General features: G+C 45.8%; 3 protein-coding genes across 6 annotated transcripts; all 3 read right to left on the bottom strand.

The window, feature by feature from the left end:
• Positions 1 to 366: 366 nt before the first annotated feature.
• Positions 367 to 1,655, bottom strand: hspb9l (heat shock protein, alpha-crystallin-related, b9-like). Its single transcript, XM_052046372.1, has one exon. It carries the CDS (start codon positions 1,330 to 1,332, stop codon positions 709 to 711), a length of 624 nt encoding a protein of 207 aa, XP_051902332.1. The 5' UTR covers positions 1,333 to 1,655; the 3' UTR covers positions 367 to 708.
• Positions 1,656 to 3,032: 1,377 nt separating this feature from the next.
• On the bottom strand, positions 3,033 to 3,680 carry LOC127587761 (histone H2AX). The gene has a single exon (XM_052046189.1). It carries the CDS (start codon positions 3,574 to 3,576, stop codon positions 3,148 to 3,150), a length of 429 nt encoding a protein of 142 aa, XP_051902149.1. The 5' UTR covers positions 3,577 to 3,680; the 3' UTR covers positions 3,033 to 3,147.
• Positions 3,681 to 4,171: 491 nt separating this feature from the next.
• c2cd2l (c2cd2 like) lies at positions 4,172 to 16,584 on the bottom strand. Of its 4 annotated transcripts, none has more exons than XM_052046185.1 (15): positions 16,150 to 16,584; positions 15,516 to 15,900; positions 9,831 to 9,926; positions 9,309 to 9,428; positions 8,927 to 9,037; positions 8,379 to 8,492; positions 8,101 to 8,200; positions 7,862 to 7,991; positions 7,663 to 7,727; positions 7,404 to 7,522; positions 7,019 to 7,175; positions 6,855 to 6,953; positions 6,367 to 6,455; positions 5,625 to 5,838; positions 4,172 to 5,354 (listed from the first exon to the last, which is right to left on the bottom strand). In XM_052046185.1, the coding sequence occupies exons 1-15, from the start codon at positions 16,206 to 16,208 to the stop codon at positions 5,107 to 5,109; spliced, it is 2,106 nt and encodes a 701-aa protein (XP_051902145.1). In that variant the 5' UTR covers positions 16,209 to 16,584; the 3' UTR covers positions 4,172 to 5,106. The 4 variants fall into 4 exon arrangements, with proteins under 4 accessions (XP_051902145.1, XP_051902144.1, XP_051902146.1 ...); XM_052046184.1 differs by having other exon boundaries at positions 6,367 to 6,494; positions 16,150 to 16,459; XM_052046186.1 differs by having other exon boundaries at positions 6,367 to 6,494; positions 15,516 to 15,936; positions 16,150 to 16,458.
• Between the last annotated feature and the right edge of the window lie 197 nt (positions 16,585 to 16,781).

Genomic DNA, 16,781 nt, shown 5'->3' with positions numbered 1-16,781 from the left:
ACATGCTAATGTTAGCATTGGTAGTCAACAAATGGTGGAGCAACACATGTAGACGGATATTGTACTCTGAGTCACAACTTATATTAGACGGCACACTTTTTTTGAACATCTTTGTTTTTTTTTTTAATTAATTATACAAATATTTATGTTATTTATCGTAAAATTTCTGCTGCCCCTTAGCATGGTCACTTTTGAAAATTTATTTTGCTGCTCAAAATTATACCTGATTGAAGGTTAAATAAAAACGTCTTTATCGTTTTCTGAAATTACTAATATTACAACATCTGAGTCATAGTAATAGTAGAAGAAATGAAGTTCTTCGTTTGACACACCAGAAGGAGCAGCACAATGAAATGAATTGCAGTGTTAATTCATGACACACAAACTGTTTATTTCTTTGTATTATTGTATTAAATTATGTATGTGGGTTTCAGAAAACACAAGAACTTATATTCTATCGTAAAATGACCACACACTTTGTTGCCCTAATGAGGCCACGTATATAAATAACTTTACAGTGATGCGGCATGCCTGAAAAGAATGTTCTCCACGGCATCGTCCATCATTGTTGGAAATAGAATGTGACTCAGTGTTTTTTTTTTGTTTTTTGGAGTTGACATGATTCATAATTACTGGCTAAAACATCAGAAATACAAGGCTTGTTCTAAAGCATGTTCTGTCCATCAGATTACTCCAGGTCTCACTGTGTCAGTTCTCAAGAGTTGACGAGTCGTTGACCTCGGTGGATGGCGTTGCGGCCGCTGCGATGGCCGGCGCAGGGGCGACGTTGATGGGCACCACTCGCTCCTTCCCGTCCCCTGTCGCTTTCTCCCGCGGCGCCTGGATCTGCAGCCGCCCCCCCACCAGCGAGCAGGTGATGGCCTCGGGGTCCACGCCGTCCGGCAGGTCCAGCTCCTGCCTGAACTCTTGACATCTGTAGGAGTACGAGCCTTTGCCATCCTCCTGCTTCTTCTCCGTCTTTCCGCTCACCCTTAGCTTCCGGCCCACCTGCTTCACGGACAACTCCTCTGGGGAGAACTCCTGGGTGTCCAGGCTGAGCGCAAAGCTTCCTCCCTCAGGCCTCAGCTCGTGGAAGGCGATGGGCCTGAAGGTGGCCGTCGCCGGCGTGTGGTCGATCTCCTCGAAGATCTTTTGGTGCAACCTCTCCATGTACTCCATGTTCTGCCTCATTTCCTGCATGTGGCGCAGCATCTCCTGCTCGATGTGGTAGAAGAGAGGCCTCGTCTCTGGCCACAGGCTGCGGATGGGCCAGTGAGTGTCCATGAAGGGTCTTAGAGCGGCGGATGGCTGGAAGACGGTGGGGCACAACATTCTGCTTGTTCTTGATCCTCACAGCTTGGGTTCTGGAGTGTCTGGCGTTGGGGGCATCCCTGCCGCTTATATACACGCAGCAGAAAGTTCCAGCAACATTCCCGTGTGTGTGTGTGTGTCAGAGTCTAAATGCAGCACATGCGGCTGCCACATACCAACGTGTAGCTGCTTTGTCCTATTTCCGACGCCAAACTCCGTCATAGGCTTTATAAAGTAGCAGTGTGTGGGAGTAATGAAGTATTTAACTACTGTACTTTAGTATTTTTTTTCAGGTACAGTGGTCCCTTGAGATATGTCTGTAATTTATGCCGTGATCATCTTTTGGGTGAACAGGTCCCCATATTTCAGTTAAGTCCAATTTCTGTATGTATCGAATTTCAATCAATATAATCCTCAGAAACTGAACAACGAGGCAAAGTCCAATGGTTTGGAATGAGCGTAGTTTGGTTTCATCGACCTGGCCGACATTTAAACTTGTGCCGTAAGCCCGTGACGTAATTGTCAAAACCCGGAAGCCTACTGGCAGAGCAACAGGTTCCCGCCGGTATTTGCCAAACATGGAATTCCGCCTCACTTTTGTGGTACGTAGACCGGGGGGGCTACATAAAGCCAGTCTCACTGAGCTGAGGGGTTCTGTCGGACCTTATGTTTTGTGTCAGCGTCCGCCATCAGTGAAAACACGTACTACGACGGTTTTGGTGAGTGTGCGTGCTATGTACGTGCTTCGAAGATTTTCAACTGCAATCTTGATTTACGCCTGCAGAGGGCGCTGTAACAGAATCAAATCATTTTGTCCACATGGTTTGGTGCTTCAGAATAGATCTATTTTGCCATCACTTGCTCGAAGTTTTTTTTGAGTTGACAGTAAATCAATGATGTGTTCTTCATGAAGCTGCTTTGAAATGCGTCGAGTAAGTTCTCAAAGTGATGTAATTTGATTTAAGCCTGCAGAGGGCGCTGTAACAATCAAATCATTTTGTCCACATGGTTTGGTGCTTCAGAATAGATCTATTTTGCCATCACTTGCTCGAAGTTTTTTTTTAGTTGACAGTAAATCAATGATGTGTTCTTCATGAAGCTGCTTTGAAATGCGTCGAGTAAGTTCTCAAAGTGATGTAATGTATTCATGCAATTTTTGTCTTCTAAAGCCCTACTTGGGAATGAGGCTGCAAACTAGCTGAAAAGACATTCATTGTGCATAGTTTCCCTCATATTTGAGGTTTTTTTGGTGCAGAAAAGGGACTTCATATCCCCCCCACTCAACATGAATTACAGGATATACAAAATGCAATGTAGAGGAACACCAAAGTTTTCGGCAATGAGTTCAGAAGTAACGTTTACTATCAAAGGTTACTGGATCGTGCTTGCATAGTGTGACCATTTTAATCAGCTCGGCAGCAACAAGCGCCTAAAGTAAGCAAAACAGGAGCATTGTTTTCAAATGTAGATAGAAAATGTAGCTAGCTTACCGGTGCATGGGACAAGGCCTGGACTACTCTGACATAGTAAGAGCGACTAAATTCGATTTGGGCCGTAATGTGTTCATTTTATATTTGGACGTCGAGAATATAAACGTGATTTAACACTGCAGAATGGCCGGCAAACCTATGTGCCAGTTCACTCGGAAATGCTAAGCTACAGTCGAAACCAGTGCCGCTTGGTTAGCCGATAATGGCAGCCAACATGCGCTTATCTTTAGCAAAACATTTTATTAAGGAAAAAAGTGACGAAGACACACAAAGGAAATGTGCTCTTTCGATGTAGCTGGGGTGGCCCTTAAAAGGGCCGTTGGGATAAAAGTTACTAGCCATGTGGCTAATATTCTTGAGACTGCGATGAAGCCTTCTTCCCCCCCTTGCCGGAGCTCGGAGCAGACTGTCCGGTCTTCTTAGGCAGCAGGACGGCCTGGATGTTGGGCAGAACACCGCCCTGGGCGATGGTGACGCCGCCAAGAAGTTTATTCAGCTCTTCGTCGTTGCGCACCGCCAACTGAAGGTGGCGAGGAATGATGCGAGTCTTCTTGTTGTCCCGAGCGGCGTTACCAGCCAGCTCGAGGATCTCGGCGGTGAGATATTCCAGCACGGCGGCCAGGTAGACTGGAGCTCCCGCACCAACACGCTCCGCGTAGTTGCCTCTGCGGAGAAGACGGTGGACTCGACCGACCGGGAACTGGAGACCTGCCCGGTTGCTACGGGTCCTAGCTTTTGCGCGGGTCTTGCTGGCGCCTTTGCCTCTTCCAGACATGTTTACGATTTCGTTTATTTACACACAAGTCGTTCTTTATTGATTTCAGTTCAGTACTGGAAAGAACCTTGCATTACTCGAATATAAAAGGCCGGGGTTGTCACGCCCTTTTACGCGATTGGCTTTTATGACGACAACGATCATGTGGTTGGCTTGAGAGAAGGAAAGAAAAAAAGAAAATCAGCAGCGATTGGTGTAATCTATTTGATGTCCCACCAATCGCCGAAGGAAGGAAAACGATTGGGTCACCAGTACCACGTGGAATTTGTAGCTAATGGTTGCTATTCCCTCTCGTTTCAAAATTTTGGCGCTCAAGAAGCATTCAAACGGGCGGCGTGAAGCTCGCTGATGGAAAATGGATGAACGATTGTAAGTGTTAATGACATGCAGTCATGCAGTTAAGATATGCAGGGGTTTTTTTTTTTTGGGGGGGGGGGGGGTTCTTAGGCCAATTATTACAGGATACGTGAACTACATCAGACACTACATTCGCCACTTGCTCGCTTGTTAGAAGTGTAAAACTGGTCGTTTTTGCATTTCCTCTCAAGAATTGTTACACCGAGTATGCAATAGGGAGAACGATGTCTGAATTCAGAGCTTTTAAATAATTTATTTGAAATAAATTAAAACATATCAAAATAAAGTCAGAAATCACACATGCCACATGTTACTACCTCCACTTCGGGTTTCACATTCCAGCCAGGCTACTTGTCTTAAACAGCGATTAAGGTTGATCCTAGTTTCTTAAAGCACATTGTACACATATAACTGTCCTTGTGACTGCAGTTGCTCTGTCACTGTACTATAATAGGAATTTTATTGTTGAAAAATAGTCCTGGAAATTACATTTTTTTCAAATCATTTTTTTTTCAATAAGTATGAATTATTGGCAACATAAATCTGCTTTCTTGCCTCTTACGGAAACATTTGGGCAAATCGAAGATCATTTAAGTGCAATTACGTTGTCAATAATGTACAATATACAATTTCCTGCTTATTTTAAAACCTACATTGAACAATATTTTAATTTAACGTAGAAGCAAATACAGCAAATTTTCTATGAACATGGAATTCAACTTGATGTTAAAATAACATTTGCTTTGAAAAATCACAGCAATTTCTCTATTTGACAGTGTAAACGCAACAAAGACAACCCGTGATATGGATAAAATAAATAGCACTTCACATAATCATAAATTACCTTCATACAGATATTGTACGTGTTATATAGAATGTAAAAAAAATGTCAATTCCAAAGTGCACCAATGCCATTCTTCTGGCATTCTTAAATCATTTCAAGAACTCCCAACATCAGTCAATCAAAAAGAAACCCCAAATTCATTGCAGCTGTTCTGTTGTCCCATCCTGAAAGAAATTTACCCTCGAAACAAAATATGCAATCCTATTTCAGCTTACCGTTTGATACAGAACCAGTTTTGTCCTGAAGCGGCAAAATTTCTCCCCTCCCCAAAGCACTTGCAGAGGTCTTGTGCTCAGACAGCTGACTGGTATGCAAGCAGAAAGGATCAGTTATTGGCCCGAGCCCGCCCCTCCGTTGGTGCTTGTGCCTTTGCCTTTCCATTTCCCAGACGAGCGGAAAGAGAAGCGCTTGATGAGACGTCGGGAGAAGCTAGCGGACTTCTTTCGACCGCCGTCCGCTGCCGCAGTGAAGTTGTTGCCCATTTTGGAGACGTCCTCGTGGGATTGGCTGAGGCAGGGCTCCTTCTCACGATGTCTTTTGCGGAACAACAGCTTTGATCCGCTTTGCAGAAATCCCACTATGGGATTTAGAGAATACCGCATCAGATATCAACCCACCCTTTTTCTACTAGCTAAGATTTGAACCCCTAACCTCAGATTAGTAAATTTCTGTGTTGTGATGGTGTTTTTAGTACTAGCCAGCAGGTGGCGGTAAGATATCTTATTTTGTCAGTGACAGTGCTACAAAGAATAAACGGGTCAAACCAGAAACTAACAATAAAACAATCAGATCTAAAAAGACAACATTTCCATTACATTGATTCGACATGACAGTGTTATTATGTCACCTTTATGGTCCTTGAGACTGCGTGTTTCGAAAGCACCAGTGGAGCCAGTGTCTGATTCCACATCATCCACAGAGGGACGCTCTGACACATCAGAAGGTGTGGTTTCATCCGGCTCTTGGTGGTGCCTCGCCCCAAAATGGTTGCTTTGCATGGCCGCGTCCATTGCTGCGGCGTAGCCGCTAGACAGCAAGCAGTCATCTTGAGACAGTGGAACCTGAAGTCAAATGAGTCGATTTCAAATTTTCCTGTTGCGTCGCCACCATCCAACTCGTGGGTATGCTTTTATTGGGATAGCGCGTTTTAGACCCCATGCGCTTCACATAGTTAAAAATATTAACATTCAAGGCATTGACTGTCATCATCTGCACTGTCTTCAAATGTGTCAGGTTACCACCACTGCAGCCTCTTGAAGTGAAATCATTTCTCTTTCGCTCAGAAATCAGGTCAGAAGACTGCTGTAAGGTGACCTGAAAGTGCTCGGAGGGGGTCTGCAGTGAAATTGCTGAGACTGACACTTAAATTTAGGTATGTGTATACCGTCAATCTCGTAAAATGATGGTCTGAGTCATAATTTGACAAAAAAACATATTTTCTTGACTGCTAAAAAATCAACGAGATCCTTCGTTAAACAGCTCATTCAAATCTACCCCTAAAATGAAGATATGACGAAATATAAATCCGGATTTGGTTCTGTTTTTTTTTACTACCTTCTATCTCTCATTACAACTCTTAATTCTCTGACCTTTGACACGCCCGAGATGATCAGTGTGCTTCTCTTTGTCGGAGTCTTTCGAGCCATTTTGGAGTCTGTCAGTTGACGAATGGCTGTTTCTGCAACAGGATCCAAGCCATTAGATAAGCGGCTGGCCTCTATGCAACAACACACAAATATAAAATCAGCTTTTTTTGGGGGGTGGGGGGGGGTGTGATCTACACCATGTTCCAGTTACACAGCTGCTGATTGCCTATAGAGAGTTCTACTGTGTTTTTCCAATCTACCGCATTGAGAAAAGGACCGGGACACACGACCATTACAAGTGCCAGGATTATTACTACCCTACAAAATTCTGGAGTGAGTCTGCAGCAATTTACTGATGCGTGACCAGCACTGTTGACAATCTCTGTTCTAATTCTTCCCCAAAAAGGTGTTTTTTTTTCATGGTTTCATTAAGTGGCTCATCCCAATACTTTTGTCCAGGTGCTGTTTGGCCTTTGTGGTTTCTAACTCACTGCTGGGATCAGGGCTCGGCGTGCCTCTTCCATCAGAGAGAACGGTGGGCTTCTTCTCTGTCACTTCCACTTTGGCCGGCGAACGCAAAGGAGAACCACCTACAGATGATGAACTCAGGTAAAGGCGTCGTTCAGGGACAAAGTCATTCATACTTCAAATGTACCTGGACTGCGCTCCAATTTCAGTCTGGATTGGACCGTCGTTACAGTGGTGACAATGGTTCCGTCCGGCATGATGGTTCGATCCACGTCGACTTTTTTGGTGGGGGTGAGTGAGGAGCGCGGTGGTGGGCGGACTTCCTCGGTTTCCACATAGAGCAGCTGAGTGGATTAAGTAAGACGTTTAGCAATTCCTTTCGCAATTATCTGTGCGCGGAGATCAGAGAAAAGGAATCTGCGGGGAAAGCTTCCTCAAGAATGCCAGAAATGTCCTTTCACATTCGGTGAGATGCAAAAATCACAAGGCGGCTGATCAAAGGGGCTAATGCTACATGCTAACGCATTCCATATCTTTTTAATAATTGTCACGCGTCCCGGCTCGTCACTCACTTCTGCTGTAATGGTGGCGATAGGCTCCAAGGAGTGGCTTGGGCTTAGTGTGAGTAGGACAGAGGTAGGAACTTTGGACTGGAGGTCCAAGGCAAAGGAGGCTTGCCCTGGAAGGAATTCTAGCAGACCAAAGAGAGAGAGAGAGAGAGAGGAAAATACAAAGAGTAAGCAAACATTTTAGTGTATGGATCCCGTTGCGGTCTGAGCATTGCAGCGAAATAAGTTTCTGGACGGGAGCCCAGACTGCGCTGTGCCTTACGCTCGCTTCTGCCATTCCGCTCCAGAAGTCTCGCTCTCAGCTCTTTGGTTTCTGGGCTCAGCTCCCTTCAACACAAAAGGACACAGCTGTGTTAGTCATCCTGGGAAAAAAAAAAAAAAAAAAGATCGCACTTTGCAAAACCACATTCACTTCTTTTTAAATGTTGCCAATCCGGGCATATTATGAGATGCCTTCTCACAGGGTAATTTCTTCTCGCCATTCTATCGGGGTCTTTGGGTTGTGGGGCACAGGCAGGAAGGAGGTTGTCTTTTCTGAGGACGGGTGGTTGAGGCTGAGGACGCAGCACAGCTCCAACGAGCTACACCAGCCTGCAAGCACACACGGCGAAGCTCCGTGAGGAAGCGGCGGAAGCGGGGGGGGGGGGGGGGGGTCCTACAGAACGCTGGACAGAAAGGAAACCAGAGCCACAAATCTGACCTTTACTTAAGGTCACCCTGAGCTGCCGTAGAAGTAGTCGCTGCACAAAGACACTCTGGGGTACAGGCTTTAATCCTAGCGATAGCTGCTCCACGGGGACCTGCGAGCAGAAAAAGGGGGGTGGAAAAAACCCCCCACAATGCTGAAGTGGAGTCCGTGTATTGCGGCTCATGTTCTCACCCTTTGGATTTAGAGTCTTCAATGAATTTTACGAGCCGCTTAGATTTAGGCACATCATAATCCGGCTTGAAATAAGAGTGAGGAAGAAGGATGCTTACCGGAGATGTCGTTGCGCAAGCCCTGAGGTTGAGCATCATGGCCGGATGAGAGCTGAAGAGAGTGTCCTCAATAAGGCTCTTGATCACATCCAAGTCTGCCTTGTCGTCCGGGCCCTGGAAGGAAACGCCAATTGATGAGACAACTGAAAATCCGCCAACAAGACAGACACCAAACTCCATGAAGTGATCTATAAAAAGTCGGCCTAACTGTGGCTCACACTTTTGATGGCCTTTTTGTACAGTACAAATAGCATCCATCCATTTTCCCAACTGCTTAATCCTCACTAGGGTCACGGGGGGTGCTGGAGCCTATCCCAGCCGTTTTCGGGCAGTAGGCGGGGGGACACCCTGAACCAGCTGCCAGCCAATCGCAGCAGTTTGCATTTTACATTTTTTTTTTCAAAAGTGCAACTTTCTACTTCCTTCCCAAACCTGATGGGAAAACGATTTCCTCCATGTTAAAAGTGCAGGATCCTGGAGGGGTCGGGGGTGGGGGTGGGGGGGGGGTATCTCACAACAGCACGAGCACTAACATCAAATCTTCTCACATGTCTCGGCAGTTTGCACGGCGACGCGGTCAATTTCAACGATGGTTGCTTGGAAAGAGTCCACGACACCAAGAGTCCGTCGTCCTCCGCCTCCTCCAGACTTACGACCACCTGATGATGGAACCGGGACACGCAAGGTCGGAGAACATGTTTACGTAAAATATTTCCATGAAAATTGCGTAACAAGCGAAATCAAGATTCTCGTCGACACAAACGATGTATGAACTCGACACGCCGTAGCCCGTCCACGGCGTCCCGTTGCATCATCAGTGACGGCACGTCTTCTCACCCCCCCCCTCACTATTTGACTAGCAATGCAAATGTGCTGGCTTGTAAAGGCGACGTACAAACTCAAAGGGAACCAGGTGGTGTGCCTCGGTACCTTTGCCGCCGTAGGTGCGATGGTAATCTGATAGGTGTCCATGGCGACGGCAGCGGGGGACTGCTGAGTAACCGTCACAGGAAATGCCACCGCGTCCACCCGACATTTACAATGTAAAACCTGTTGGGCAAGAAAAGGGGTCATTAAAAATAAAATAATTATTATTTTGCATCACGATACGTGTCAGCAAAATAATAATAATAATAATAAAAATATTTTAAAAATCGGTCGTCTCTGAAGGGGTCAGTATTAAAGCGCCCGTAACACCCAATGACAATCACACTTTCAAAATCGGACGCTATTGAGAAAACAAAATTCAAATTTTATTTAAAAAAAGAATAATAATAAGATTCATCGATGACCAAAACGAATGTCATTAATTTGAGAAAAAAATAATAATAATAAGATTCATCGATGACCAAAACAAATGTCATTAATTTGAGAACTGATAAGTTTATTGATCGTTGCGCCTCTCCGACAGTCCAAGCACACACATACGCACGGCGCCCGACGATTACGCACCGTTCTGTGTGCAGACCGGTCAGCGCAGGTCACGCTCTCGATTGCAGGGACGCCGATAAACCGGACTCCGTTGTCAAAAGTGATTTGGATGGAGCTCTGCGAGAGACAAGAGACGAAACGGACTGAAATATTACGTAAGCGGACGTGAGCGTGAAGAGGCAACGCACTTTTTGGATGACATCAAAGATTGTGAGCCCAGTCTTGTATGCAGCTCGCGAGTAATTAGTCAGAGGCCTTAGGGAGGGTGGCTCCCCCCCCCCCCACCCGTTTCCTTTTCTCCCAACCGGCTAATGAAACTTGCTCCGTATCACGAGGACACCAACAACTAACTAGGACAGTGTATGAATTTTAAACACGGTTGGTGTCATGCATGGAAGAACTGCCCCGATCTCATTCCATGGCTACAGCAAGTTTGTTTGTTTTTTTTTTCGCCTATGCCAAAGGTTCGCTGTTTTTGAATGACGATACCTGTCCATGTATTTCCACCATCTGGTAGCGTAATGCGGTTGCCGGACAACCAAGGGGGTTATTGCGGTCGCGCGCGCTCATGACACGGACATGACAGCGCTGCGACGGCCACCAGCGACTTTGCATTTTGTTCAGTCGGAACGAGGACGCTGGCATGCAAAATGGCGACATATGTTTGACCGAAGGCTGGTCGGGAGCACGTTCAAGTTCATGGGAGATCTCGACTCCGTCGCGGATTCCGCTGTCTTCATGAGCGAGATGCTCCCTAGTTGAGTGATGTCACACATGACTTGGAACCGGCTTCCGAGCATAAATACACAATTATGTTTCTGAATACTCTGCGCGCCATTTGAGTTGTTTTCACCGCAGAACTCAAAAGTAGCAATCCTAGATGAGGCATCTTGTCACTTGATCAAACATGAACTACTTTTTAAAGCGACAGATTTACGGTATATACAATTTCGGAGATTCATTATCTAGTTGGAGAGAAGCCTGCGCGGTCGCCATGTCCATTTGAGACTCATTCACTCCCAAAGACGTTTTTAAACGTCTTTTCAGACTTGGTCCAGAATTGGCTGGTATTGAATGAGTTCATCTGTCCAGGCCCTTCAGAATCAGTCCAGCTGGCCAATGTCAACGGGACTGTGACTTGAAGCAGTCCGATTTCAAATTCATCCTCACCAGCCTTGGATGATACCCGCATTTTTCCGTCCTTTTTTTTTGGGAGGGGCGGGGGGTTGCTTTTGACTAGCAAAGCACATCCGTCGCACACTGCTCCAAAATCAAACATCAACAGAACCGGGCGAATCATCTCTGTGCGTTTCTGCTGAAAGATCCACTTTCATGCATTGTCTGACTCGGGGAGATGCAAGCGTGAAAAAAAAAAAAACAAACAAAATCCCCCTATTGTCAGAACATATGTCTCTCTAGATGCAAGTCCAATCTCTTCCAAGCTGAAAAGCGGAGGCGGGGCTGAAGTAGGAGGATGATTTAACTGAGTTTGCGGCGCCTGCGTGTTCCTATGCAAGAGAGGCAGGAAGCAAAGTTGCGTAGGTCCGGACCAACACGATGCTCACGTGACCTCACACTCCAAACAGCGATGTTTACTTTGCTTGGCCCAAGCCTCGAAAACTGCTCGGTCAGCCGTCCATTCATCGCATCCAAAGAGCGCGAGCAAATACAAAGTGATGCATCTCGGATTGCGTGCCATCCAGAAACGGCTTCTCATTGAGTGTGTGTGCGCGCGCGCTCGCCAAGGTGTATTGCCAAAAGGTTGTGCCAAAGACGGCTGGCGTCTGCATCGGGCTAATTAAGACCGCGGTGCACAAATTCCCCCGAACGTCACTGCTAATCATGCTAAAACGAGACAAAGAGAGCCCATGAGATATTAGCAAATTAAGACACAAAAGGGGGGGCGTGGGGGGGGGGGGGGTTTGTCCGGATTAGTCAACGCTTGTTAGCAGAATGATTAGTCTAGTTGCTCATGGAAGGCAGAAGGATCTTTTCATATTTACTTGCGTGACTCCTAGCCTAAGGCTCAAGAGTATGTTTACAAAAAAAAAAAAGATATCCACTAATGCAAATGTATCTATCTCAGTAGCTAGCTTTTTGAGGACATGACGCGCGAGCAAATCAAACGCTTCTTTCCTTCTTCTCCGGGCATGTCATGTACTGTATTCAATAGTGCAGAGGCAATAGGTTGCTAAGGCTAGCACATGGATGTGCTAATTAGCTAGCACATCCAAACACCCCAATCCCCCCCACCAAAAAAAAACGACAAAGACTTTGCCAATTTTTCTCTCAGCGCGCGTACCAGACCTTATTTTGTCATCGGCGGGCGAAAGCTCGCGGCGCATCCACTAGATTTGTCCTTGTGACCTCTGTTCGTACGCACGTGTCGGTTTATTTGTGGGATAGCCCGAGGACTATGATTGTGTCACTTCAGGTTTGTCAGAAACATTCTGGTTAGCACCCGAGGGCTGGTCACTTCTAAAAACAAAAAAAATAAATAACACAAACAAGCGGCAACCAGGAATACACTCAGCCGATGGCTGCGGCTGACCCTCGGTCGCCTGTTGGGTCTTTTCTTTTGCTTTCCCAATGAGAGATTTTGAGGTCACATCAGTGACGGCAAATAACTACTTGCGAGATTTTCGATTCTGTTTTGTTATTCGTTTCCGTTTTATTCTTCTTCAAAGAGTAGTCGGATTAAACGGACATTTTTTTTTGTGCGTTTAAGGAAAAGGGATATCTTTCACATGCATACTGGTCTAAATGAAGGTTTAGTGGCAAGTTGGGCGTATAGAGAGAACAGTTCATGATTGCACTCAGCACCTCTCCGAACTCATCAGTGCAACACTTGGCCAACATCCTAGCAAGTGAAGCTCAAGAGATTAGAAAGACGTCTGGTTGCCAACACGTCGGAAGATATTATTTGTTCTCTTTAATATTGACCGAGCTTTGGACTTTGACATTTTCCTTATCAGTTTTTTTTTATTTTTCTTACAGGCAACCTTGATGACGCTGACCAGGATCCAAGGTATGAAACTTGACCAAAGATGATGGCCATACCTCTGTTGTGTATTAAAAGTGCCAACAAGTATCCAGAAGTCGTTATCATTGGCATATAAATCACCAAGACATAAATGCCTCAGATTGAAAACCATAAAACTTTAACAATCATTCCTCAAAAGGGTCATTGGCTCCATTTTGGTACAAATCTAAATCATTGTTTATCGGAAACCGTGTGCACAGAGTGGGTCTCGCCGTGTTGCTGAGGAAGTCGTTCTGTTGCTATGACCGGTAATTAACCAGCTGCCAGTGGAGGCCCACTGCGTGGATTAAAGCGAAAAGACCCGGAAGAAGGGGCCGGAGTGTTTCTTGGCAGTCATTATCAGCGTCATCGTTTTTGACAGATGTGGAATTGTGCGAAGAACCCGGCCGGCTGCAAGTACTTAGCATCTCGCTACGCAACTCCCCTTTTCGGACCCTGATTGACATAACTAGAAGGACAATTAGAATCAATATATACGTATGCATGCCCCCCCTGACCCCCCCCAGGTGCTTAAAATTGACTGAATAACTCCGTAAGCGCAAATTGCGAGTAGTGAATGACTTAGAATCGCAAGTAGTTAGCTTGCAAAGACAAATTAGGAACATCCATCCCATCAAACTGACCTGTGTTCGTCTCACCCATAAAATGAAGGGGGTGGGGAGGTGGGCGGATGAGAAGACATTCGTGACATTGCCCATTCAAAATTTGGAAAAAAAAAAACAAAAAACAACCTAAAAACAAAAAAACATTATATAATATGCGGTGATAATCTGTCACGTCAATACCCGGCGGGATCCTCATCAATACAAAGCGCTATATAAATCAGCATGTATGTATGTATGTATCATGGCAGCGCCATGATATCATTGTTGAAGGATGACAACATGGCTTTGGGCTATGATCTCGCCTTTGACTTTCACATCTGATGAGTAAATTAAGATTAAGATATCATTATTTGTCCCACACTGGAGACATTTACAGCCTCCAGCAGCAAGAATGTATCTAGAATAAGATGAATAATTTGAGTCACGGCGTGCACTTCCCTTTCGAGGCATTCATACTAATTATGTCAAGACCTCTGCCAGAAGACCTTGAATACGGGACAAGAGCGAAGGTTCATGCAAAAAAAGGCAAATCCCCCTCACGCCCCCCCTTTCACTCTCTTGTTTTGTTTTGCTCACACAGAGCCACAATTGCCAAAATGCAAAGCTGAGGAGAAAGTGCACGACATTCAGTGCGGCGGGACTAAGAATGGGGTGTGACCTGCATGCGGCAGGCATGCCCCGCAGCAGGTTTTTCAAGTTCAAGAACGACGCGAAGAACATCCCAGACGAGCTCCGATGCAGCCGTGAGTGGATCAAATTAGAGCCGTCCGTGTTTTGTCGTCTCAGCCTAGCGTCACGGTCCGCTATTCGTCTGCAGTCAAGTGATTAGCATATCCCGCAGACGCAGCTAGAATAACAGCACCCGCGCACAATGACCAGGATTTTTTTTTTTTTTTAATACAAATGAGCGAATAAAGGTGCCGCGGTCGGCGGTCCCGGTTCAGAAAGTGTCATCTGATAATCACACGAACACACTGAATTGAGCATCTTGTCTCTGCGCTTAGCGACATTCCCCATGGAAAACGATCTGTTTTAATTCATTTTACGGCCGAGTCAATAGGACCTTTTTTTTTTTTCTGATTTCCTACGATTGAGTTTCCTAGCGGGATGATGAGCTTCTGCAGTCCAGGCTGATACCATCTCCCAGAATGATAACGGTCCCGCCACTCTCAATCTTCCACGAAGTGCGAATAGCCCCGTCAAGTAACAAACAAGCGGACTGATGAGTAAACTTTTGTTTTTCCCACTCATGTTAGCAATACTCAACTCGGCGCAGGTGAGTATTCTACCGAGTGACATTTCAATATAGAATTGCTAAACCAAACAACGGCGAGACTCGCACGTTTGCAGAGAAGGTGAACGATGAAGAATCATGCAGGGGGTGTTTATAATTTTACTTGATTTAGTTCTGTTCTGAGTATACGGTACCGATACAGACTCATAATAGCTTGAGGAAAAAAAAAGCGGAGCTCCTAAACTTTGCCAAAAGTCCACACCCTCCGGCTTTTGCTTTTAACTCATTCACTCCCAAAGACGTTTTTAAACGTCTTTTCAGACTTGGTCTAGAATTGGCTGCTACTGAATGAGTTTTAAATAGTTCAATCTATTCAATTAAAACTCCGTTGCTGCTGGTTGTGGTCTGTTGCCGTGGGTGATCAGACTTGGTGATGACATTGGCGGGTCAGCGCGGATGCAAATTACGACTACGCTATTACTGTTCACAAAGATGATGCTGGTGGGGGTGGGGGGGACTGCCGAACATTGCTCCGTTGTGGGTATAATTCTAAAGTGAAGCAGCCACCGTTTCAAATCAGTAAAGAAGACTATTTTTGCAAGGTGTAGGCGTTCGTACTGCGATTATACCGGCCGTTCTTGTCTCTCTACACTCTTCTGCTTCAGAGCTGTTACGCAAGGACATGCCCCACATCCTCTTATCCATGAGACTCTCCAACATCCACTTCCAGCATCAAAATTCACACCTGCGCAGCTTCTCGACCAGCGCGCTCCCACTGTCCTTGCGAACCTCCTCGCATGATGATGAAAAGAATTCTCACTCACCCCATTCCTGCAAGCTTGCTCATTCAGAGCTTTGACCCAGCTCCTCCGACACTGCTCGCTGAACGACTTGAAGGAGAAGAGGGAGGTCAACAAGGCGTTAACCCCGACTTCGGACTCGGCTCCTGCATCCCGAGCCGGGCGCAGCTTGAGCAGGAAGCCCCACGCACCTGCGGCCAAGCCGTGATGACGATGCTGCCCGAGGGAGGGACGCGACTGACGCTGTTGATGCTCGGCCGCTTTCCTGGTTCTCCGCTGCTGCAGGAGGCTCAGCGAGAACTGGAAGAGCCAGACCAGCACGATGAGTAAGGAGGCCAGGAAAAGCCCCACCAGAGCCAGCCAGCTCAACTTTTGGAGCTCCATCACCATCTCCTGCAGCCTCTCATGTCTACGTAGAAATGTCAGGGACTAGGCACCCTTCAAACTGTGAAACATACCAAACCGACAGTTAGCCTCGCAGCAATATGGACCATTATAATATGCTAAACTAAGAATCAAGAACAGGATTGGTGTTGCGTTTGAAGGATCCTAATAAGTCTTCATTAAATACTGCGTGACCATGTGCATCAGCGCGTAAAGCGCGTGTAAGAGAGGAAGCTCCAATTTGAGATTTATGATGAGATTTAAATGAACCCACCGTTTAACTTGGACGCTCCTGGCTGCAGCATGCGAATAGAAAGCAAGTCGCGGTAACATGAAGCTGCTGCCTTCATGGCGATAAAGAGAGGCGCCAACAGCACATGACTTTGTCCCATTGCACACTCTGCATTCCTCACGCGAGCGTTTCTCATCAAAAAATATATATTTTTTTAATTTCACCCTCACGCTCAATGATCCCGTACTGCCCGATCCACTCGGTTCCAAATCTCCCCTGATCTCCCAGCGAAACAGACCTCCACAACACGGTAACTGGAGCGGGAGAATGACGTCAACCTGCAGGTGGCGCTGCAGGGGCGGAGTGTATAAGGTAAAACGGAAAAAGAAAACACGGCTTTCGAAATAAAAGCGTCAGGAATGAGATCGAGGAGTTCAACCACTTTCAACGAGTGAGCAAACTATTGTATGACTCACTTTTTATTACCTTTATTTATAAATAATAAAAAATATGTAAATGCTATTATTTAATACTATGCTAAATTTATTTTAGTTCAACATTTTGCCACACTTGTGCAATTATGAGTCCACCCTAAAAACTTTCAAATATAATTTCGGAAGTATGCGTAGCACTATATGTTGTCTTTTAAAACCTTACCATTTTGATAGATTTTG

Source organism: Hippocampus zosterae, chromosome 16 (genome assembly GCF_025434085.1).
Source record: "Hippocampus zosterae strain Florida chromosome 16, ASM2543408v3, whole genome shotgun sequence".
NCBI lineage: Eukaryota > Metazoa > Chordata > Actinopteri > Syngnathiformes > Syngnathidae > Hippocampus > Hippocampus zosterae.
This window is presented reverse-complemented; position numbering and strand designations above follow the sequence as displayed.

Coding starts and splice junctions, on each gene's coding strand:
- LOC127587761 (XM_052046189.1), bottom strand. CDS start 3,576: ATGTCTGGAAGAGGCAAAGGCGCCAGCAAGACCCGCGCAAAAGCTAGG.
- hspb9l (XM_052046372.1), bottom strand. CDS start 1,332: ATGTTGTGCCCCACCGTCTTCCAGCCATCCGCCGCTCTAAGACCCTTC.
- c2cd2l (XM_052046184.1), bottom strand. CDS start 16,208: ATGTTACCGCGACTTGCTTTCTATTCGCATGCTGCAGCCAGGAGCGTC. Junction 15,901..16,149: donor AGGAGCGTCCAAGTTAAACG/GTGGGTTCATTT, acceptor ATTTCTACGTAG/ACATGAGAGGCTGCAGGAGA. Junction 9,038..9,308: donor TCGCACCTACGGCGGCAAAG/GTACCGAGGCAC, acceptor TTCCATCATCAG/GTGGTCGTAAGTCTGGAGGA.